Source organism: Schistocerca americana, chromosome 1 (assembly GCF_021461395.2).
Source record: "Schistocerca americana isolate TAMUIC-IGC-003095 chromosome 1, iqSchAmer2.1, whole genome shotgun sequence".
NCBI classification, from domain to species: domain Eukaryota; kingdom Metazoa; phylum Arthropoda; class Insecta; order Orthoptera; family Acrididae; genus Schistocerca; species Schistocerca americana.
The window spans coordinates 414,760,255-414,784,162 of NC_060119.1; the positions used below are offsets into that span (position 1 = coordinate 414,760,255).

General features: G+C 38.5%; 2 protein-coding genes across 2 annotated transcripts in view; one reads left to right on the plus strand and one right to left on the minus strand.

Annotated features, from left to right (window-relative positions):
- Window positions 1–1,150, plus strand: part of LOC124602172 (ribosome maturation protein SBDS) — a 53,178-nt gene extending 52,028 nt beyond the window's left edge. The window contains exon 5 of the mRNA XM_047136302.1: window positions 900–1,150. Coding sequence (XP_046992258.1) covers window positions 900–1,028 — 129 coding nt within the window. The 3' untranslated portion in view covers window positions 1,029–1,150. The remainder of the gene's footprint in view (window positions 1–899) is intronic.
- LOC124602188 (corrinoid adenosyltransferase-like) lies at window positions 1,026–20,260 on the minus strand. The gene is made up of 5 exons (XM_047136303.1): window positions 20,114–20,260; window positions 4,024–4,161; window positions 3,694–3,904; window positions 1,826–1,950; window positions 1,026–1,400 (listed from the first exon to the last, which is right to left on the minus strand). The coding sequence occupies exons 1-5, from the start codon at window positions 20,185–20,187 to the stop codon at window positions 1,280–1,282; spliced, it is 669 nt and encodes a 222-aa protein (XP_046992259.1). The 5' UTR covers window positions 20,188–20,260; the 3' UTR covers window positions 1,026–1,279.
- Window positions 20,261–23,908: the final 3,648 nt, after the last annotated feature.

The following is a 23,908-nucleotide window of genomic DNA, read 5'->3' on the forward strand; positions in this document are numbered from 1 at the left end:
GAACAAGTTTCATTAATTTCATTTTTTTTGCGAATAAAAAATTCACACACACAACACACAAAGTTTGGCATGTGCGCGCAGTAGGTAGGCATGGTCAAGCAATGAACATCAATGCAGTTCACTTTTCCTTACTCAAGCCCACAACATTATTACAAATCACCTTGATCTGCTTTGGCAACAAAGCGACTCCGCAAGTACATCTCCATCGATGAACAGTTCGAACCACTCCTCCCCAAGTCTTTCAGTAGTCCATGGCTTTCCGAGTAAATTTGCTTACTGATTTTCCAGTCAAGTTACCATGCTGTAATGTGTGTTTCTATTTAGTAACTGACAAGGTTTCAGACCTGATTTACATATGCTTTTGATATTGAACACAACTGTAGAAACAGAAGTGACTAAGGAAGATTGTGCAGCAGTCTCCAAATAGATGCTTTGATCTTACAGTTGAATGAGCTTTCTTGTCTTCATCACCTTAACATGTTTATCAATTCTACATAGGATAAGTGTCAGATAAAAATAGGATACAAATTTAACTAAAAATATCCAGAATGTGTCTTGGCTATAGAATAACAGCAAGTGTACACACAGCCATTTATGGAGAAATGTTTGTCACTATAAACCTTGCAACCAAAGATGCCCGATGATGTAGTACTGTACCATATAAATTACTAAAATATGAAGCAAGATTTTATTTTGTAAGAAATAGAACACCCCCCCCCCCCCCCTCTCTCTTTCACTGTTTGCTTGTCAAATTTTCCATGTATATTTCCATCTTGTTCACACTGCAGTGTTTATGCACTGTGCGCACTATGAAAATTGTTAAGACTACTTTCAAGGATTGCCATTTTCCATGAAACAATAAGCAGACTGTGCAGTTAACACATTGCAATATGTTCCAGATATGCCTCACAGACCCTGGACATTACCGGCAAATTGATGAAACTGTGAGGTCTGACACCAAGGGCCATGGTCTTCTTGAATTATTAAGCCTGAAGGAAGTGGCAGAAGGTGAAGAAATTCTGGAGTGACATTGTTATAAAAACAATTTAATATTTGTAACTTATTTATCAGTCCTATGTACACATTTGTATATACAGTTTTACTAAATTATATTTTGAAGTGTTACAAATAAAACAACTTGAAACAATTATTTTTGATTAATGTAACAAGTGCCAACTCAAGAGCAAACAAATATATCAACAATTTCAGTATCTTATGCTGCTTGATTGGACTTTGGAAGTGTTCAGCCTTACTCATTTCTCCTGAATAGTATCAGCTTTTATTTTTGCTGTGCAGCTTTCTCTTTTGCAATTGGTTCAGGGCGTGGTATGTAGATGTTTTCACCTTTTTTGTCACATTTTGCTGCCAGTCTTGAAATTGTGAATAAAAAGTCAGACAACCTGTAACAACAAGAATAAGTGTACACTGCTAGCTAACTATAATTGGAATATTACACATTTTGAAACATCAGTTCTTCTACCAGAGTTTCAATATTTAATTAGTGTAGTGGATTCAGAGAGAATAACTACAGGGTAGTCAGAATGGACTGTGCCATTGTTTATCAACAAGACATCTAACTTCACTGTTTATGACCTGACATATATCTTTACTCTGTCAAGTGTGTTCAAAACACTTTAAGACCACTTTTATTTTAGCCACCTCGAGTTCTAGAATATATTATCTATTACAGTAAAATCTAGAGGTAACAATACCTTGTGGAAAGGAAGCTAATTTAAAACAGAATTAGTAATCATTTATTAAAATATCTGCAATTGAACTGTATTTAATTGGTGGAAAAATTTCAACTTACATACTAGTATCTCACCTGTTTAAATAAACTTGTGCTTCATTATGTAGCTCTCCTTTCCTAACAAGAGGCACAACACAACGTTCTGCTCTGCGGCATATAGTTCTTGCTACATGGAGTGATGCACATGCCTTGCCACCTCCCTAAAAAGTGAGCGGTACTATATTAAATAATTCAAATTTACAGAGTATTTTATAGCAATTTATATTACATATAATAAGAAGCAAATCTACAAAAGTCAAATGAAAATAATTTTGTTCTTGTGTTTTCAATATTTAACATGACAAATACGGTATGTAACATGCAACTTTTGAATTATTTCCAGGGAAAAAATTCCACTGTTCATCATTTAGTGCAGCTTTTGTAAGAGTGTGGGAATTACTTAGCCTCACTGATCAAAGTCTGGGTGAAGGAAAAAGCCTATGAGTTTACTGATTACTCTGACTGGAAAGATTGCTCCAGCTCATACTATATCATCCTAAATATCAATAACTAAAAAAAACTGGAGCATGAAAGACAGTTTTGTCGGTTCACTCTGTAAATGCATTTCAGTGGAAACCTTTTATCTATCACTCTCTTTTTCCATGTTATAATGGGTTCAGTTTGGAGAATCACAGTGCACATCTGAACTATGTGGCCAAGCTTATTCCAGTTCAGTGTTGCTGTTCGTGCTGTAAACATTATTAGCTGTCAGTCACTTCATCATTCCAACTCAGATACTAAAAAATATTTTTGTTAAGGTTTGACATCTGTCCCCTTAAAAACAATGACATTTTTGTGTTGCATGCATCATGCCAATAGAAAACCATGAATTCATGGTCCACAGAATCGAAGTGCCATTTCACTGACTAGCATTGGGGAGAGAGCAGTTTAAGCCTTGTTTGCTGTACACAAGCATGACATGTCAATGGAGGTGGGATATGACTCACTAGATCACACACATGGACAATGCTGGACACCTGTTTCTGGACAACAAGGAACTGACTGATCGCCTGCTAATGCCATTGTTTTGATGCATTTGGGTTTGGTACTCCACATTTCTGGCTACGGTTTCTCACTCAAGTAACTCCTCAACTAGCATCATGAGGCCGAATGCACACTAGCCCAGTCCTCCGACCACAGAAAATTTGCTAGTAGTACTGGGAATCAAACCTGTGTCATCCTTATAGCAGCCACACATGCTGACCACTGAGCTATAGAGGCAGATGATTTCTGGATGAAGGTCACCTCCAAAACATATCCACACATCACATTAGTAATCAATTTCATATATTTGAAGAAGGCCCTACTGGATGTCATATTAGTAATTATTAATATGATTAGACTGATACGGTGAGTCTTTCACTTTCTTGTAACAACAGGTAAGGGTTGTGTGTATCAAACAAAAAGTACTTCATTTTATTTACTACCCATTTCACTGGTTACATGTTCTTCTCACCTCTACTTTATGTTCATTACAGTCATAATTACATCATCCACTACAGTCTGTCCCTGATCCAGTCCACCCTAGTACCTCTGAACACACACCTCTCCTGACCTTTGTGAGCAATAGTTATCACAATGAAAGTTCATGTCTCTTTGCCATAAAATCAATACAGCTACTACATAATAATGATGATAAAGTTACATACACAGACAATGTATAACATCTACAGGCAGGCATCATTTAGCCAGCTTCTAGTTTATGTCTTAACTTCCCGACAACAGTAGTTATATATTGTTCTCAAAGTGAAAAAATTCTTATTGTTAATCTCATATTATGAATGTTAGTATTGAAATGTTTATATTATTCATGCACTCTTAAACCTTATTGAAATATGTGCACTGCCTGTGTGTTTGATAAATCTTAAAATTGTTAGAAGTAGAGTCTACTGCAGATTACTTACTGGTATCACATAATTCTCAAGTGGTGGTAACTGTTTAGAGTATTCATCAATCCATTCTTCAAGATCTTTGGTGTGTCTGGAAGACAACCTGACTAGTTCAGAGCTGGAGCACTTAGAAATCGCAGTGCTGATATCTACAAGAATACACTGAATTCTGTTCAATTTGTCCACATAGGAATGCTGGCCATCAATCGCAAATTCTCGAGCCAATCTACAAAAAAGTTTTTCATTCACTATATTGCATCGAACTTCAATGGTTTATAATATTAACAGTGCTGTTTCTCATTTTGTGTCAGTAAGTGGAAGGAGGGGAAATAAAAGCGAGTTTACCCTATGTAGGATGAAAGTTCATCAGTTGCTCCAATTGCATCAAATATTGAGTCATCCTTTGGTTTCAATTCCCCTGAACCAGCATATGTCAGTCCTCCGTCACCATTTTTGGTGTATATAGCTGCTGCTGTTTTACTCCTAAAACAGTCAAATAAGTGATGAATCAATTGACTGAACTACAAGAATAAGTATACTACAGTGTTTTGACGCCAATGTGCCGTTTCAATAAAATACAGCATGGGAAAAGTTTCCTAGCAATTTAGAAGTATGCCTAATTATACAGCAATATTATAATTTACTTTTCGCTTGTAGCCAGTGCAACTGTGTAGAACGCCACTACAATTTTTTGAAACTGAATAGATTGTTTGCAACATGTTATATAATAATTGTTTGCTGACTTTTTTTTAGAGGGGTTCAAATCTGATATTTGCTCTTAAATTTAGGATGACCAGGTCTCTGATGTTTGCCGACAATCAAAAACTTTAACCTATCTCAATAGAGGAGAGAAAAGGTAAAAAGTCATCAAACAGTCCTATGAAAAGGCAAACAAGGCATTCCAATAATCAAATTTAAACTGTTCCTGTATTTGTCGTAATTTGCTGAATTAGTATTGTTGATGGTTTGTGTAATTTTGAGTAATTGTAAAACTACACAATCAAAGATCGGAAAATAAACTCATCATTTTATTAACAACCTTTAGTATGTTGTCTGCTTTCATGTATGAACGCAGGTGAGATGCAGAGTTGACAATGCAGAATTATGACAACAATGCCAATGTACAATGCATTCTCTGATGGGTTCAGGTTGGTACCCACCTGAAACAAGTGAATGATGATCCAAAGTTATACAACTTGTTACTTTTGTCGATTCTCTCTCACACCCACTGCGCTGAATGTCTTCTGGGAATGCGTGTTAGCAGCGACAGATCGATCCACTACTATTTTTCACTTATCTTCAATCACTCAACATCTAACCCCCCCCCCCCCCCCCCCCCCGCAAGAGACAACAAATAAGTTTTTTCTGCAACTTATATTACTACACATATTCTGTAGTAAGGCAACACCGCATCATGAACAAAAATTGAAATTTGCCTCCCTCAAAAACTAATGGTGGTTACAGAAGGAAGGAGGAGAACTCTGTTGCTCACATATAGCCATTACTCAAAGTAGTCACTGGATGTAACAATTCTATCCAACAGACAAGTAACTATCCTGTTTTACACCCACATTCTATGAGACACTGAGGAGGTTTGGAATTTAACCCAGAATACTGTGTCGGTCTGCTACCCTTGCCCTTGTTGATCAAGTAATGGCAATAATTTAGTTTACCACCAGGATTCAAAATGGTTGCATCAGAGTAAAGAGCAGCAATGTAACACACAGACAAACCACAGAAGTACAAAGATCACTTTTACAACGTTTACATACACAACAATGCTATAGTGGAATCCAAGTGGAAATGCTGTCATACCCTAGAAAAAATATGAATTGTAAATGCACTACATATACAATGGAAAAAAATAATTCATTAAATGGAACATTCTAGCCTTTTAATTACTTTGTGTGTGTGTGTGTGTGTGTGTGTGTGTGTGTGTGTGTGTTAACTGATGTGTATTTGTTCTTTGTGCCTGTATGGTTGTGTGTGTCATCCAATTTTCTTAAGTATGTTTTTACGTTCTTTTTCCATTTATTGTTAGTATTGCAAGTGCGTGTTAATTTATGTGCATGACTGAGTTTTGTTTAAGCATGTGACAGTTTAATTGTTCTCACTATTTCAATCAAGTTAGGTTTGATCAGCAAGTTTTTGGTATCTTTAACTTCGGTCTAGCTGTTTCGGTTAAGTGAGGTTTTCGACAATAGTTAGTGTAGCAGGTTTCAGTCTATCCATAATGTGGAGTTTATTATACTTCCATAGGTGAAGGTTTCAGTACCATTTTTTTGGGAGCAAGTTGTTGTTTCTTGGTATAACTGAATTTATTATAGATATAAGTAAAGTGAAGTTTTGATACCAGCTTTTGGAGCAAATTATTGTTTATGATTTCGTGGACTTTATCAAGGGAAGCTTTCCATGTCAGCTTTTGGAGTGAGATGCTTTTTAATGGTGTCATGACCTCTCTTCGAGTTGTGTGGCTCTAATGAAATTTCTGATACCAATTTTGTGGATTTCGTGTAATGGCGGCTTACTAGATTTTTGAACAAGTATCTGTTTGGGTATGTATTTTATATCAGGTATGTCCTTCATTTCTTTCTCTCTGCGCAAACCCCCTTACTCCCACAGCTGTTAGCTTCATCTATTTCTTTTAATTATTTTGACACTATAGGAAAAGAGAAATTGCTAATTACCATAACAACAATACAATAAGTTACAAACAGGTACAATTAAAAGACACATTTAAGCTTTTGGCCTCAGCCTTTGTCAGAAAAAACACACACACACACACACACACAAGTAAGCACACCTTACACAAATCATCAACTCTGGAAGCTTGGGCCAGAACTGAATTATTTTGTTATATTTTGCATAATGGGATTGTAGTTGACTGGTCCCAACTTGAATGTGTGACATCATGGTACTCCTATTGTATAAGGCCGAAATGGTGGTGTCCACTATCTTGATAAAATTTCAGGTCAGAGTTGATGGCCAGTAGTCTATCGGACGTTTCAGTTACTCCTACATAGGTTATCAGTTTATTTATTTATCCATCTTTAAGCATTTACATGCAATCGATGTCATGAGTAATGTACAATTTACATATTAAGAAATATAACTATTGTGAGGTATCACACAAAGCTAAAGTATACATTTTAAAAGAACATACATAATAAAGGAATACATTTGATACATAAAGATATCCCACATAACTAAAGTGTGCATTTTAAAGAACGTGCATAATAAAAGAATACATTTCATAAATAAGGATTTCTCCACACATTTAACAGTTAAATGTGGAACTACAGAGACAAAAAAACTTAGGGAGAGGTACAAACAGAGTTGCAAGTTGTTTCGTAAGTCAGGTCTATTTTTGAAGAGTTTTCAAATTCTTAACACTGTAAAAAGCTTTGTCTTTCAGCCATTTTTTAGTCTTACTTTTAAATATATTAAGAGAGACACAATGTGCCTGCACAGGTAATGTGTTGAAAAGCCTTATTCCCATGTATTCACAACTGTCTTGTGTTTTCTTGAGTCGAGTTGTTGGTATGTCTATCTTAAATGCTTGACGAGTGTTATGATTATGAACGGACTGCCTAAGCTTGTATCTGTTAAAGTTTTCTTTTATGTACAAAAGGCAGCTATATATAAAAAGAGAAGGGACTGTCATTATCTGTAATTCTTTGAAGTATGACCTACATGATATGTTGTTTTTGGTAATCCCAGAGATGCTCCTGATGGCTTTCTTCTGCCAAATAAAAATTTTCCTGGACAATGGAGAATTACCCCATAGAAGAATACCATAGCTAATATGGCAATGAAAGAATGCATAATAGGAATTAATCAGCAGGCTTTTACAAACACAGGTGCGTAATTTTTTCAGAAGATAGGTAACTTGCGAAAGCTTTCGAGATATGTTGTCTATGTGACTGCCAGGTTAATTTCATATCTAAGTATATGCCAAGAAGTTTGGTAGAAGTGTACCCAATAGCAGCATTGGATAAGCTGAAGGGTATATTTACAGTCTTTTCATAGTTAATAGCTAACTCATTGGCTTCAAACCATATATTGGATAATCTGAGAAAATCTTTACTTTGCTCCTTCAGTTTATTTATGTCCTTCCCTGAATTGATGAAAGTTGTATCATCTGCGTAAAGCACAGACTTGCATGGCATATTGCTGGGAAGGTCATTTATAAATATTATAAACAGTAATGGCCGAAGCACTAATCATTGGGGAACACCTCTAGTGACATTCAGTAACTGTGACTTTTGACCGTTTTAGCTTACAGTTTGCTTTCTGTTACTGAGATATGTTTTAATAAGGGAGAGTTCCAGATCCCTGATCCCATAACACCATAGTTTTTCCAGCAGTATTGTGTGGTTTACAGAATCAAATGCTTTGCTTAAGTCCATTAGTGTCGCTGCAGCAGATAATTTGGATTCAAAAGAAGATTGCACAATAGAAAAAACATTTTCAACAGCATTAATTGTTGATAACTGGGCCCTAAAAGCATGTTGAGACTTAGTATATTGTTTTTTGAATATTCGAATATTTTTGGAAAAAAAAAAAAAACCAGAGAAATTGGACGATAATTATTAGTGCAGGCTTTATCACCCTTTTTGTGTAATGGAATTACTACTGTCTTCTTTAGACATTCTGGAAAAGTACCACTTCCAAATATCCAGTTTACGAGTGTGCAGAGAGGGAATGATAAGTCGATTAGTTTTTTAATCACAAAATTTGAGAGGCTATAAATATCTTCTGATCTGGAGTCACTTAACTTTGCCACTGATTTAATTACATCACTTATTTCCACATGTCCCCAATTACAGGTTGACACAGTATCAGCAAAATTTTGTAAAAACTGGTTTACATAAGTAGATTGTGAATTTGATTTTGAACTCTTCTTATGAGGAGATGAGGAATTAGGGTTTGCTGCATTGATAAAAAAAGAGGTTAAATTCATCTGGGGTGACATTAACATCAGTTGTAACTTTTACACTATGACTGTTGTTGTTGTGGTCTTCAGTCCTGAGACTGGTTTGATGCAGCTCTCCATGCTACTCTATCCTGTGCAAGCTTCTTCATCTCCCAGTACCTACTGCAACCTACATCCTTCTGAATCTGCTTAGTGTATTCATCTCTTGGTCTCCCTCTACGATTTTTACCCTCCACGCTGCCCTCCAATACTAAATTGGTGATCCCTTGATGCCTCAGAACATGTCCTACCAACCGATCCCTTCTTCTGGTCAAGTTGTGCCACAAACTTCTCTTCTCCCCAATCCTATTCAATACTTCCTCATTAGTTATGTGATCTACCCTCTAATCTTCAGCATTCTTCTGTAGCACCACATTTCGAAAGCTTCTATTCTCTTATTGTCCAAACTATTTATCGTCCATGTTTCACTTCCATACATGGCTACACTCCATACAAATACTTTCAGAAATGACTTCCTGACACTTAAATCTATACTCGATGTTAACAAATTTCTCTTCTTCAGAAACGCTTTCCTTGCCATTGCCAGTCTACATTTTATATCCTCTCTACTTCGACCATCACCAGTTATTTTGCTCCCCAAATAGCAAAACTCCTTTACTACTTTAAGTGTCTCATTTCCTAATCTAATTCCCTCAGCATCACCCGACTTAATTCGACTACATTCCATTATCCTCGTTTTGCTTTTGTTGATGTTCATCTTATATCCTCCTTTCAAGACACTGTCCATTCCATTCAACTGCTCTTCCAAGTCCTTTGCTGTCTCTGACAGAATTACAATGTCATCAGCGAACCTCAAAGTTTTTATTTCTTCTCCATGGATTTTAATACCTACTCCGAATTTTTCTTTTGTTTCCTTTACTGCTTGCTCAATATAGAGATTGAATAACATCGGGGAGAGGCTACAACCCTGTCTTACTCCCTTCCCAACCACTGTTGTAAATAGCCTTTCGCTCCCTGTATTTTATCCCTGCCATCTTTAGAATTTGAAAGAGAGTATTCCAGTCAACATTGTCAAAAGCTTTCTCTAAGTCTACAAATGCTAGAAACGTAGGTTTGCCTTTCCTTAATCTTTCTTCTAAGATAAGTCGTAAGGTCAGTATTGCCTCACGTGTTCCAGTGTTTCTATGGAATCCAAACTGATCTTCCCCGAGGTCGGCTTCTACTAGTTTTTCCATTCGTCTGTAAAGAATTCGTGTTAGTATTTTGCAGCTGTGGCTTATTAAACTGATAGTTCGGTAATTTTCACATCTGTCAACACCTGCTTTCTTTGGGATTGGAATTATTATATTCTTCTTGAAGTCTGAGGGTATTTCGCCTGTTTCATACATCTTGCTCACCAGATGGTAGAGTTTTGTCAGGACTGGCTCTCCCATGGCCGTCAGTAGTTCCAATGGATTGTTGTCTACTCCCGGGGCCTTGTTTCAACTCAGGTCTTTCAGTGCTCTGTCAAACTCTTCACGCAGTATCGTATCTCCCATTTCATCTTCATCTACATCCTCTTCCATTTCCATAATATTGTCCTCAAGTACATCACCCCTGTATAGACCCTCTATATACTCCTTCCACCTTTCTGCTTTCCCTTCTTTGCTTAGAACTGGGTTTCCATCTGAGCTCTTGATATTCATACAAGTGGTTCTGTTCTCTCCAAAGGTCTCTCTAATTTTCCTGTAGGCAGTATCTATCTTACCCCTAGTGAGATAAGCCTCTACATCCTTACATTTGTCCTCTAGCCATCCCTGCTTAGCCATTTTGCACTTCGTGTCGATATCATTTTTGAGACGTTTGTATTCCTTTTTGCCTGCTTCATATACTGCATTTTTATATTTTCTCATTTCATCAATTAAATTCAATATTTCTTCTGTTACCCAAGGATTTCTACTAGCCCTCGTCTTTTTACCTACTTGATCCTCTGCTGCCTTCACTACTTCATCCCTCAAAGCTACCCATTCTTCTCCTACTGTACTTCTTTCCCCCATTCCTGTCAATTGTTCCCTTATGCTCTCCCTGAAACTCTGTACAACCTCTGGTTCTTTCAGTTTATCCAGGTCCCATCTCCTTAAATTCCCACTTTTTTGCAGTTTCTTCAATTTTGATCTGCAGTTCATAACCAACAGATTGTGGTCAGAGTCAACATCTGCCCCTGGAAATGTCTTACAATTTAAAACCTGGTTCCTAAATCTCTGTCTTACCATTATATAATCTATCTGATACCTTTTAGTATCTCCAGGGTTCTTCCATGTATACAACCTTCTTTCATGATTCTTAAACCAAGTGTTAGCTATGATTATGTTGTGCTCTACCTGTACCTGATTCTGCTTTAGTGACCCTCCACGCAGCCTTACACTTATAATTGGAGTTTTTGATGAAGTTATCATTTGCTCTACATTTTGCTAATCTGATTTGTGATCTATAGTGTCTCTTGGTCGGAGGAAGGCAATGGCAAACCACCTCCACTAGGACCTTGCCTAGTAAGGCGGCGCGGGTCTCCCGTGTCGTTCCCCTACACTCTGTAAAGAAGTATGGAACTTTATCATCATCATCATCATCATCATCATCATCATCATCAGTCTCTCTTGAGGCTAACATAAGTTGCATTGTCAACACCACCATTTTTTAACATATCATAGCATATCAAAACCATTAATCTTAGCTTCTGTAAATATGGTGTGAACCACCTACGTGGAGTAGTTCGACCATGCTTTCTTGCCATAGTTTTGTTTCGTTTGGTAACAATTGGACAGGAGGTATTGAAAATTTTAGATAGCGTACTAACAAACCTGCTACAAGCCTCCTCAACATTGTTGGAAGCATATATTATATTATTCCAGTTTAGTGCCTTCAGCTTATCCCTGAAGCTGTTTATGCTTTTATCATTTAATAACCTGACATACCGGGTTGGTTCACAATCCCCCATTGTTTCATGAATTGTTATTTTAACCCATGTACCTTTGTGATCTATCAGATGGTCGACATTAAGGAGTCCCAATTCAAAATCATCTTTATGTTTATTTGTGATAAAATTGTCGAGACAAGAAAGTCGTCTTGTGGGACTATAATTTGCACAGAAGAGATTATGGGATCTTAGGATGTTATGCAAATTAGTATTTTTGTGTGTTTTTTCCTTACATCAAAATTTAAATCTCCTAAAATTACTGTCTTGTGTTTGGTATATTTTTCTGTACGGTGAATAAGTTTATCTAAACTCTCTACAAATTGATCGGCATCACTTTCAGGAGAATGGTATATTGAAATAACTGTTAGTTTTAATGTTGGTAGTAGCATGACAGCCGCTTTAAGAATGCCTTTAACACGTATGTCCCTAACATCAAGCACAGTATATCTGAACCCTAGGTTGTCATTTATATATATTGAGGAACCCCCATAACCTTCATTGGGTCTGCAGTAACTTGTAATTAAATTAAAACATGGTGATACAAACAGTTTTCTCTCTTCTTCTCTTAACCAGTGTTCTTTAATACATAATACTATTCTATTGTTTCCATTCAATACAACACCAAGTTCATCAGCTTTATATTTCAGAGCTCTAATATTTATGTGCAGCATGAATAATATTGATTTTTCACAGCAAGAGGGAAGATGCATGGTGTCTTGTAAGTCTACTGCTGGTAGCCAGGCCCCATTTTGACAACGTTCGGATACATCTAGTTTTCTGGGCTCAGAGTGAATGGTTTGAAGATTATTTTGATCCTGCTGGAACATATCTGTTAATATTTTGCCAGACAGACCAGCAGGCTTTACAGGTTTCCCTCGTGCAGCAGTATTACTGTAAAGGTGGCCATTTCTTTACTCACAATTTTGGTAATCAGTTGCGAGATTAATCTTCTTCCTTGGTTGTTGAGGTGGAATCCTTGTCGTGTATAGCACTCCCTGTCAAACTCGCTAGCTTTAATGATTGTGGTATTTTTGAATTTCGAACACAGGTGATATAGCCATTTGTTTACTTCCAATACTTCGCGATTTACCCAGGATTGTTTTGCAAGATCATATCTAAATGGAACATCGACAATAAGCACTTTTTCAGTGTGATACTTGGTAATGTGCTTCTTAAACCTTTTACTAAGTTATTGCTGTCGTTTTTTGCTATGTCATTTGTTCCAGTCACAATTACGACATCAGCAGCTTCAGAAGCCTTTTTGTTAGTGTTTTGCAAGACATCCTTGGCTTCTGCTGAACGATACACACACCCCAGACACTCGAGATTTACAATTTCAGCGAATAATGCAGTGGGCTTTCAAATGCGACATGTAGCATTTTTGAAACCTAGTCAATACTGGCTTTCAGAAAAAAAATGTGTTTTCTGGATTTTTTGTGGATTATGATTTTAGGACGTAAAACAGCTATGGTCATAAGTGCTCATTTTGTAGCTGTAGTGAAGGGTAAAAACAGGAATTTAAATCAACAGCAACAGGAGCGAAACTCAAGAAGGGGAACTAAAAACAGAAGGAAATCTTAAAAACGTGCTACTGAAGGGGGGATATTTACCCCGAAAAGAGCTTCAAATGACCGATGTCATCTCTCTAACACTTATAAACTCAAGAACACAATTGGCTGAGCACGCATGATCTGCTGAAAGGAAAGACATATCAGGCGACAGCTGTAAATGGGCGCGTAGTGGGTTAAAATAGGGACACTGAAGTAAAAGGTCTCTCTGTCCACGACTGCGAGCAATGGGGACAAAGTGGGGGAGGATCACCACTTAAAAGATCGTGAGTCTAGTCAAAATTGCCTCCTCCAACAATGAGGCCAAGAGGAAGAGGTCCAAGCACAAGGAAGAGGTTTTATGTCACGCAATTTATTATCCTGAAGTGCAAACCAATGTGTGTGCCATAAGAGAGCAACACAATGACATAAAAGCTCTGTATATCGGCAAAGGGAACCAAGCGAAGAGTGGGCTGAGGAAGAGAGACCGCAGCTTTTGTCACTACATTGGCTGCCTTATTTCCGCATATACCAACATACCCTGGGATCCAGAGGAATGCCACAGAGATGCCCCCAAGTGGAGCATGTGGAGGCAGTCCTGAATGTGGTGGACCAGAGGGTGGATGGGATAAAGAGCTTTAAGGTTGGTAAGAGAGTGAGCAAACGAGCATACAATACACTGTATTCGCTGATGGTGACGGATGTATTGGACAGCCTGGAGAACAGTATAAAGATCTGCAGTAAAAACTGAACACTGGTTAGGAAGCCCAAAATCGAATAGAGGTGTTCAATAAGATAGGCACCCCCGACACCAAAGGTGGTCTTGGAGCAGTCAGTGTAAATAAATGTGGCATTCTCCATTTGTGCGCATAGAGCAGCAAATGCCCAACGAGAAACTATTACTATCCTTGTGAAACAACAGTAGCCGTTGATGGAAGCGGATTCCCGGTGGTAGTTGAGAGGAAGGGCTGCCTGCATACCCTAAATCCAAAGAGGCGTCGCAAAAAAGGGTATGGGTCAGATGAGCAGGCATGGAAGACAGGTGACTAGTGTAACGACTCAGAAGAACAGCTTGCCAATTGGACAGCGGAGGTTCAGCAGTCTCAGCGTAGAGGCTCTCCACGGGGCTAGTGTTAAAAGCTCCAGACGCTAAACGCAATCCATGGTGGTCGACAGTATCTAGATGCTGAAGAATAGACAGCCGTGCAGAGGAGTAAACTATGCTTTCATAGTCCAATTTCGAATGCACTAAGGTGCGACATTTGCGGAGGAGGATCACTTGGTCCACTCCCCAGAAGGTACTGCTCAGAACACGGAGGGTGTTGAGGGATTGCAAACAGCGAGTCGAAAGATACGAAACATGGGAAGACCAGCAGAGTTTTCTGTGAAACAAAAGCCCCAAGAATTTGGTGACGTCCACAAATGGAAGGTCAATGGGGGGCAGATGCAGGGAAGGCAGACTAAATATCGCACAATGCCAAAAATTTAACAGATGGTCGTACTGGGAGAAAATAGGAAGCCTCTTTCGATGTTCCATAAGAGGACGTGATCGAGACATCCTTGAATATGCCTTTCAAGAATGATGGCCCGTTGAGAGATGTAGAAGATTGTAAAATCGTCGACAAAGAGGGAGTTCAAAACATCTGGAAGGAGACAATCCATAATTGAATTTATGGCGATTGCAAACAGTGCAAGACTTAGCATGGAGCCCTGGGGCATCCTGTTGTCTTGGGGGAAAGTACAGGATAGAGTAGCGTTCACCCCACACCTTAAATGTGGGCTCTGTCATAAATTCACGGATGAAAAGGGGTAGCCGACCTCAAAAGCCCCAAGAGAACAGTGTGCGGAGGATGCCTGTCCTCCAACAGGTATTGTATGCCCTCTCCAGATCAAAAACTATAGCTGCCGTTTCCTTAGAAAATATTGTTCATGATACAAGTCGAGAGAGCAACAAGGTGGTCAACTGCGGATTGATGCTTTCGGAAACCGCATTGGGCATTTGTTAAAAGGTTTCGGGACTCCAGCCATGAGCCTAAGCAGCCATTTACCATATGCTCCAAAACCTTACATACACTACTTGTGAGAGATTGGGTGATAGCTAGAGGCGTGATGTTTGCCCTTTCCAGCTTTCGGAACAGGAATGACGATAGCTTCCCGCCATCTTCTGGGAAAGGCACTGTCGGTCCAAATTTGACTATAAAGGCGAAGGAAGTAACTCATACGAGGGGATGATAAATGCAGCAACATTTGGACGTGGATGCCATCTGGTCCTTGGGCACAAGAGCGAGACGAAGAGAGTGCGTGTCAGAGTTCCCACATAGAAAAAACGGTATTAAAGCTTTTGTGATTTTGAGAGAAGAAAGCAAGAGGGCACAATTCCTTTCTTCAGGAGAAAGGCTGATGGTAATTAGAAGAGCTTGAAATCTCAGCAAAGTACAGACCCTATGAGTTAGAAATTTCAAATGGGCTCACTAAGGTATCTTGCAAGACAGTTAGGCATAAGAGGCAGAAGCCTGATCCATAGGTTGTTCAGGGGCAGTTCCTGCCGCCGGTGATCGGCTGGTTGATCTGCCGCCAGCGGTGTGTCTCAGAGACACAGAAGATGGCTGACGGCAGCTACTGCTGGGTGGCACTGTAGAAGAGACATGCCGTGGTGGAGAAGGAGAGGAACTTTTTTCCTTATGAGTCTTCTTGGAAGCAGGACATTGAGATGGAGGAGTTGATGGTTGTGAGGTCTGGGTACGCAAAAAATCTTCATGAGAAGGCTCTTTCTTGGAAGTCCGGGTGTCCGATTTGGGAGCCCTAGATTTATGAAGGTTGAGCAGGTGATATTAAAGAGGTTGAATGGTTGATCTTTGGGCTGGCCGATCTGACCACTGTGGCGCTAAAGGTGAGATCCCAAGTCTGTGTGGCTACCTCCTTAGGTCGAGGAGAGGCGAGGACAGTGCTAAATTTATCTGCTGGGAACACAGTGGGCTTTCTACTGGCAAATAACTTACAAGCAGCAAAGGTAGACACCTCTTCCTTTACTCGGACTTACTGAATAATTTGTTCATCTTTAAAAATAGGACAATCTCTAGAGAAAGAAGAGTGGTCGCCCATACAGTTGATGCAACAAGGGGATGGAGGCAGATAATCACCCTCATGGGCATCCCAGCCACAGGTAATGCATTTGGCCGCACTGGAACATGACTGGTTGGTGTGATTAAACTTCTGACACCGACAGCAACATGTAGGGTTGGGGATGTAAGGGCAAACTGAAATTATCTCATATCCCGCTTAATGTTTGATGGAAGTTGAACTCTGTCAAACGTCAAGAAGAGAGTGCGAGTCGGTACCAATTCCTTTTCAACCCTTTTCATTACTCAATGTACAGCCGTTACTCCCTGATCAGACAGGTAATTTTGAAAGTCTACATTTGGCAATGCGTCGAGTGATCTTGTATAAACCACCCTGTGTGATGAGTTTGAAGTATGGCGTGCTTCCACCCGGACAGGGAAGGTGTGTAACAGTGTAGTTCGAAGCAATTTGTGTGCCTGGAGGGCACTGTCTGTGTCCAACTCTGGTACCGAGTGCCGCGGAATTTGAATCCCCGCCAGACCTCATGGATGTCTAAGACCCCTAGAGGTCTCTGCACCATCGCGCCGTAAACTGTGGCGGCGCACGCCTCCTGGCCTGCATTTAGTGTGAGGGCGCCACAGTGGAACACGTGGTTTCAGCGGCCAATAGCGGGACCCAGCTAGCCTAATCGTTGCTCGAGTCTTGACACATCGCCTCGACAACAGACAGCGTGTTTACCGTTCTTTGTTTTCATTACTAGTGGACGTATTGGATTTGTTTGGTCGACTGTCACTCCGTTGCTTCTTGCGTGTTGTCTTTGTAAGGTCTCTATCCATCGTCCGTCATTGTTTCTTGTCCGTCCCTTACGTTCGTTTATTTGTTTGCGGGCCTCTCTCTGTTGGTCCCCCGCACTTTCTCGGCCACACCGCGACCGTTCCGGTCGCTGTTACAACACCAACAAGGTGCCATTTTACAACTGGGAACAATACTTTACAGGATCTGTAATTGCGTCAACACCTTTCTGAATAATGAAAGGGTTGACTGTTGAGAAGTCTTGACCTTCGTCAGACCGAGAAACAAATAAGAACTTTGGCACTGATGAAAGAATTGTCCGTGGCTGAGACTCATCTAGCTTTCTCTTTTGGGCAGTTGTAGAAGTAGATAGAACCATTGCGAAAGTATCCCCCATGATTACCAGCGTCTCCGAGAAACAGACAGAGGGACCAATCGGCATGTTCGGAAGGTACCAGGCTCAGGTAATCACATCTCCCTGGGCCTGGCCTTTACCAGGGGGTACATACCTATCCTACCTGTCTAACCGGGGCAGCATTACCCCGCGACTGGCTATGTGTGGGTCAGCCTTCAGACACACATGGGGAGGAAAGCAAGAAAAAGGCAGGAACAAAGAATAAGAAAGAAGAAAAGAATTCTCAAACACTGCAGTGGAGAAGAAGGTAAAGTGAAGAATCAAGAAAAGAGAAGGACAAAGTAAGGATGGTAGAGAGAAAAGAAGAGAAACCACTTCATTCATTCAAAAGTGTCCATCTCCGGATGTAGGTGTAAAACATACTCCCAAAGAGAGGGAGAAGGGGAAGGGAAGGGGTGAGGGTGGGGAGGATTGGGGACAGGGAGGGATGTGGTAAGAAAAAGTATGCAGCCTGGAAAGGAAAGAGAGCTTCATGAGCTCGGGGTCCTGACCACTCATGTATCCACAAGAACAGCCAGTGAACAAATAAAGGAACGGAAAGGACGGACACGAAACAATGACGGACGATAGAGAGAGACCTTATGAAGACAACATGCAAGAAGCAACAGAGTGACAGAGTCAACCAAACGAATCCAAGACGTCCACTAGTAAGGAAAACAAAGATTTTGGATTATCTGTGTTTTTGGTTAGCCATGCTGCATGGGTCTGCATTAAACTGGATAATCAGGAGTTTGCTTTATGTCAAATATGTAGGTCATTCTACAAATTATTTATTAAATAAATTGGACTGAGCAGTTCAACAGTAAGGCCTTACGCTTCTACACACTTGCGTGTAAGTCCATAATTCATTTTTAGGAAGTTCAGATTCCATTTTTGATAACACAACCAAAGCAACAAAAATAGTTCATATGAGATGAAATAATTTAATTTTGAGGGCACAACGGCTTCAACTCATAAAACATGGTACAACACTAAATAGATTTTGGAAAACGTGACAGTAATAAATACAGATGAGCTTAATGGGGGAAGACTGGGAATACCTGTTGGGTAACTCATTCAAAATTCATCTTGCAGAATGAGAAGGCTTTTGTGTTACGGACGTGAAAGAGGAGGGGGCGAAGGGGAGAGATGTCGTACAGTAAGTTTTGGATGTGCATTCTGGCGAAGATGACAATTATGACATCTGTACAAGGATCAGCACTATTGCATCAGCTTTTAGTCTAAGAAATAATACTACATATATCTAGGTTCTACAACAAAAAAACTCTACACAATTCTAGTGGTAAGTCTGGTTCTTAAGCCTAATTTACATGAGACAGACTGTGTCAACAGTTGACTAGTCACAGCTGAGTACTATACTGGTGCGATAACTGGCAACAGGCTCCCAGTCTCAGAAAAGGTTTCAGATTTATTAGCTAGTTTTCATGTCAGGGTTAGGCCTAACACCTAGATTCAGTCATTTGTTTATGCATCTCACAATATGAAGCCTTAAATGCCAGCATATTTAAATACTATGTTGTTTCTCTCTTACTGTCCACTGGTTAGATACCATCAATGGTACTGCTTTAGCCTATTAAATTTTGCTGGTTAAAAGCATTGGGCTGAATGGTGTTGTCTGTATAGTTTTCCTAATGAATGACATCAAGCAAATAATTTCAATGTTCCAAACCCATTTCATTCCTTAAATGGATCCACTATAAAAATATTATGTTTTCCAAACATATTTAGAACTTCACTACTGCTGTCACCTCTCACAAAAATTAAGAACAGAGAGGGACCTTTCCCAGCAAAAATTGGGGTATTTTCGTTTCACTTCATAAGGACAATACACTTTTCATAAATAACTGGTAATATCTTACACAAGGTACATTTATTTTCAAATCTGTTATGGAATTTCATGTTCATGATATATAACTAGGGTTCTTTCTAATTACTTGACATTATAACCTCATCACAACCATACTACGAAGTCAATAAAATGAGATGAATGATCTACAATATAAATGAAATGTCTTGTCAGTTGCTGTTAGGTGAACAAGTTATTCATTTACGTTTATTAAGAAAACTTAAGTGAATCAAACACTTGCATCAATGCATAAAACTTTGCCGTATTATAAGTGTGACAGGGGCGGGGTTCCGAACTTTCAACGTTTTCATTTTCTGTGTTCACACCCACCCGCAACGTCAAGAACGGTATACTTCACAACAGTTGAACGTATGTCATTCAGCTAATAATTACACCGCTGAAAAAAAATCTGTATGCCTATTTAACAATACTCCTGTATGTTAATGCTTATCTGCAAAGCCCTTACTGAAAACAATTAGGCCTATTACAATGTTACTGGTTCATACAACCAAATTCACGCATCATGTATTTCCGCATTCTACAATGAATGGGTAACTAATTCAAGTTAACAGATGCTTTCGTTACATTAAGTAAGAGTTTTTTTTATTATTACCATTACTAAGCTTACAGCGGAAAACTGAATTTGCCGCTTGGCAAGCAAAAGTAGCACGCCATTTATTACAGGAATAGAATGACTGTTATTGTTAGTAACTAAACAATAACTTATTATGTGGATACTGATCTGCTTGGGGAAGAAATTCACGAAGGTTTCGCAACGCAGAGCCAAACACTCTATTACCGAATTTGCGTTAATTGTTTGTAAACTACACTCCTATCAACAGAGTGTACCGTTGGAAAAAAATGTTACTGATAGAAGCCAACTTACTGGTTCCGTATAAGTGTTACAACTGGAGTTCTGCAAGTTGCGTACTTCAATAACAGTTTGTTTACAACTTCCATTTAGGCTGCGTATCCGTTTTCAACATGTGAACTCTTCGAGTACTCCTTCCATACATCGATGAATGGGAATATCGATTTTCAACGAAGTCTCTTGAATACAAAATGTTGTCAGCGATTGTGTAGTTCCAAATGACGGACTTTATTTAAAACTGCATGATGAACAAAATATTGTTTGTGGCGTAACGGTAGATAGATCAGTACAGAATAATAGATTTCATTTCCGAATACACATTCCCAGTGCTGGCTCATATTATAATGACAAAGATCTATTCATGTGGTTCCTGAGAAATAAAAATATGAAATGCAGAAAAATATCACCGTCCCTTCGTATACATTAAAATGTGAAGTTGTGTAGATGTTGACATATGAGACTCGCTTTTGGGTCCAGATTCCGGCCATCGATATTTCTGTGATTACTCTGAAACGCTGAGGGCAAATGCTGAGGTTTAACATTTGAAAACAGAGTCACTATCTTTCCCTAATCCTCTATCTTACGGCCGGCCCAAACGCCTGTGCACAAATCAAATCTGAGAGAAGGATCGTTGCATGTGTACCAGAAATTTGTGCAGTTATGAGATGTGTGCAAGCTGGAAGTTTGAGTAGGGGGTTCGATGAGTTGCTAAAGCCTGTCCACACTCAACAACCTGTCTGCTCAGATATCTGTGCTGATGCTTTTGTATACAATAAATCGTGGCAAATATAGTGCGCTCACACAGCGCAGTTTCAGTTCTTTATCTGTTTGATTTCAATCTACTGCTGGCCGCCACAGATCGGTCTTCCCGAGGCAAGCTGCTACTCTCTAGTATTTCACTTCAGGAAGCTAACTCATAATGCAAGATATTCTACTGTGCTTTGTGTTCACATGACTTCTTAAGCGACGGCAATTTACTCATACATCTACTTCATTAGTTGCATGGTGAAACCGGTGAATGGCGAAATTATTTACGAATGTACATGGACACATATAAATATTTATCTGCCCCGTAACTCCTCACATAACACAGCAAAATAATTGCATGAGGAGAGTATTTCACTGCATGAACTGCTGATAGTGGCTTGTGATTCCTGGTAACAGGAAGAAGTTAGAAAGATTTAGAATTTTTGACAGCAATATCCAAACAATCACTGAGCAAAATAATATCTGATAATAAAATGCTATATACAGTGTCCTGAATAAGGATTTGATGAAGATAAATGTAATATCTCAGTTACATAACATATCAAGTTACAAGTAATATTTTTACAATTCAATAAATTACAAATGTCGCCAATGACATATCTTTAACTTTGTTTTTAGATTTTTCAGATCCCTACCTGAAGTCTGCAAGTGAACTCTTGTAAGATTTTGCACCAGAAAATAAAAGTCCATTCTAGAAAGAGATTCAGTTGCTACTGAAAAAAATTTACATTTAATATTGCATTAGAGAATTGTACAGCTCACATATAATTCTCTCTGTTTATGAAACACATATTCCAACAGGGAGTAAATGTATTGTTGATACAGAAGTACCAGATTCCCTATGTTCCTGAAAACACTGCTGTAATATGTTTATTTATCAACTTAATGCAATACTCTGACTCCACTCTTCTGTAGAATAAATAGTTTTCTTTTTATCTACACTGCCAGAAAATATTATGGCATTTTGGAACTGTAAATGAAGTATCTACTTATGGCAAAATTTGCAACTATTTTTGGCGAAATTAGCATCTGTTTTCTGGCCATAATTGGATGTATAAATTTATAAGAATCAGGTTGCATCCTTTTACCAAATATATCTTACAGTTGGCATCTGCTTTATTAAATGTCACTACTGTTCAGTCAATTTCTTTGAGGTAAGAAATAACACAGGTATTTTACAACTGAGTTTGTAAAAGCTGCATATTTATTGATCAAAAGGAAAGACTGTATAAATCTCAGCGTTGCATTCTGGGAAATTACATCTTCTATCCATAAATGTTATATTATAGTGAGATAAAATCTGCTCACAGTTGACATTGTTTCTTGGTATCCACTACCAATCTAAAGAATGCATAGCAAACATTTCATTCTCTCACTCAGTCCAAATGGCACACAAAACGTTCGTAATATCAACTTTGGAACTTTCTACTACATATTTTCTAAAAATTTTTAAAATGGCCGTGCCAACTGAAACTGCATGTCATTGAAGACCATAAAAATATCTCAATTTAAGCTCCTTTTTCACTATTTCTAAGATAAAATGTCTGAGCTATAGCCTGATATCCCTTATAAACTGAATCTTTGCTTTGCAGCGTAGACAGTTTCCTCTTTGCAAAATTAGCTGCGATGTCAAACACACATCCTCATACATCTTGTTCTAAAATATTTAGAGCGTACAAAATTTGCTGTGTGGTTTCTGAAAACTGTCTTTCATATGTAGTTTCCAAATTTGATTCTAGATTATCAAGTTTTGGTTAAAGTAGATGTGACTTCGGATATTTTGAGTACTCAAGTAAAGTTAGAAGCCCCATAAGCTGGCTTGCATGATATTTCACAAAAACGATACTTACGTAAATCTGTTCGGTCTGTCTACCAAGTTGTGTATAAAACTTATACCACTGTTGCTTGTGTCTCTCATTTATGACCACATAAAGAAGCCTACAATATCTAAGAAGTAGCTTTACAAATAAAACACTGATTCAAACCAGATTTTGCAATGAGGCAATGGGAAAAGTTTAGTTACATTTAAATTTCCATTTTTCGAATTCCAAATGCTTATTTCACATTATCACAGCTTCATTTAAATTGAAAGTAATTGTTGTGTAGCATTTGCTGATTAAATAAAACTAATGTCTCCAACATTGTGCTTGGTTTAGATGGTTGCCAATAATGACCTTCAAAGTTTCATAACAAAAAGTTGTGTTTGTAGTACTTTCACTTACAAACACACATACGGTATCCTTAGCCATCTTGTGTTCTCGAAATTTGTTTAACATTATTTGAGAACAGTTTATTGTATATGCTGATTCTGCGTATTTCACAGCAGTGAGGAGTAACTTCCATTCTTGTGCATCTGGCAGTTGAAAAAGGACAATGAAAACATAACATCCTACTCTGGCTGTATTTTCATCACAAACAGTGTCTATCTTTCTTCCATTTATAGGTTCACTGATGCATTTCTTGTGGCCAGAAGAAATTCTTAGGATTAACACACAACAATCACAGAATTGTTGCAACACTTTCAATTAGTCTAGAAGTTACTTTGGGCAGCAAAGCTAGTTTAGGTCTGGTTTTAGTTTCAATTTATTCATTACAAAATCAGCTTGCAACGAAAAAAAATATTTTTAATCATATCTAGCATTTACATTTTTTATTTATTTTACACAAGACACATTAAGGAAAATAATTCCCATTTTCAAGTGTGTTATCTAACTGTACTGAAAAATCTGAAGTGTGATGTTTGCTATGTGTGAGCTACTGCAATGGCGTGGTGACTGTAATGTAACACAAACACGAAAGTCTTGTAATTAATGATGCATCTTGTCTTATAGCTAGAGCCAAATGTGAGAATGATTGCACTCATGAAATTTCTAAGGAAAATGTATAAGTGACGAGTTGCACATGAGTGTTTGCATAAGAGAATGTTGAACACTTTGTAACTACAATTACTTACTCATTTACCAGTGTACAAAAGGACAATGTTCAATATAATTTTTGCATATTTACATTATGCTAACATTTGGCCATGACAAGCTGACGATT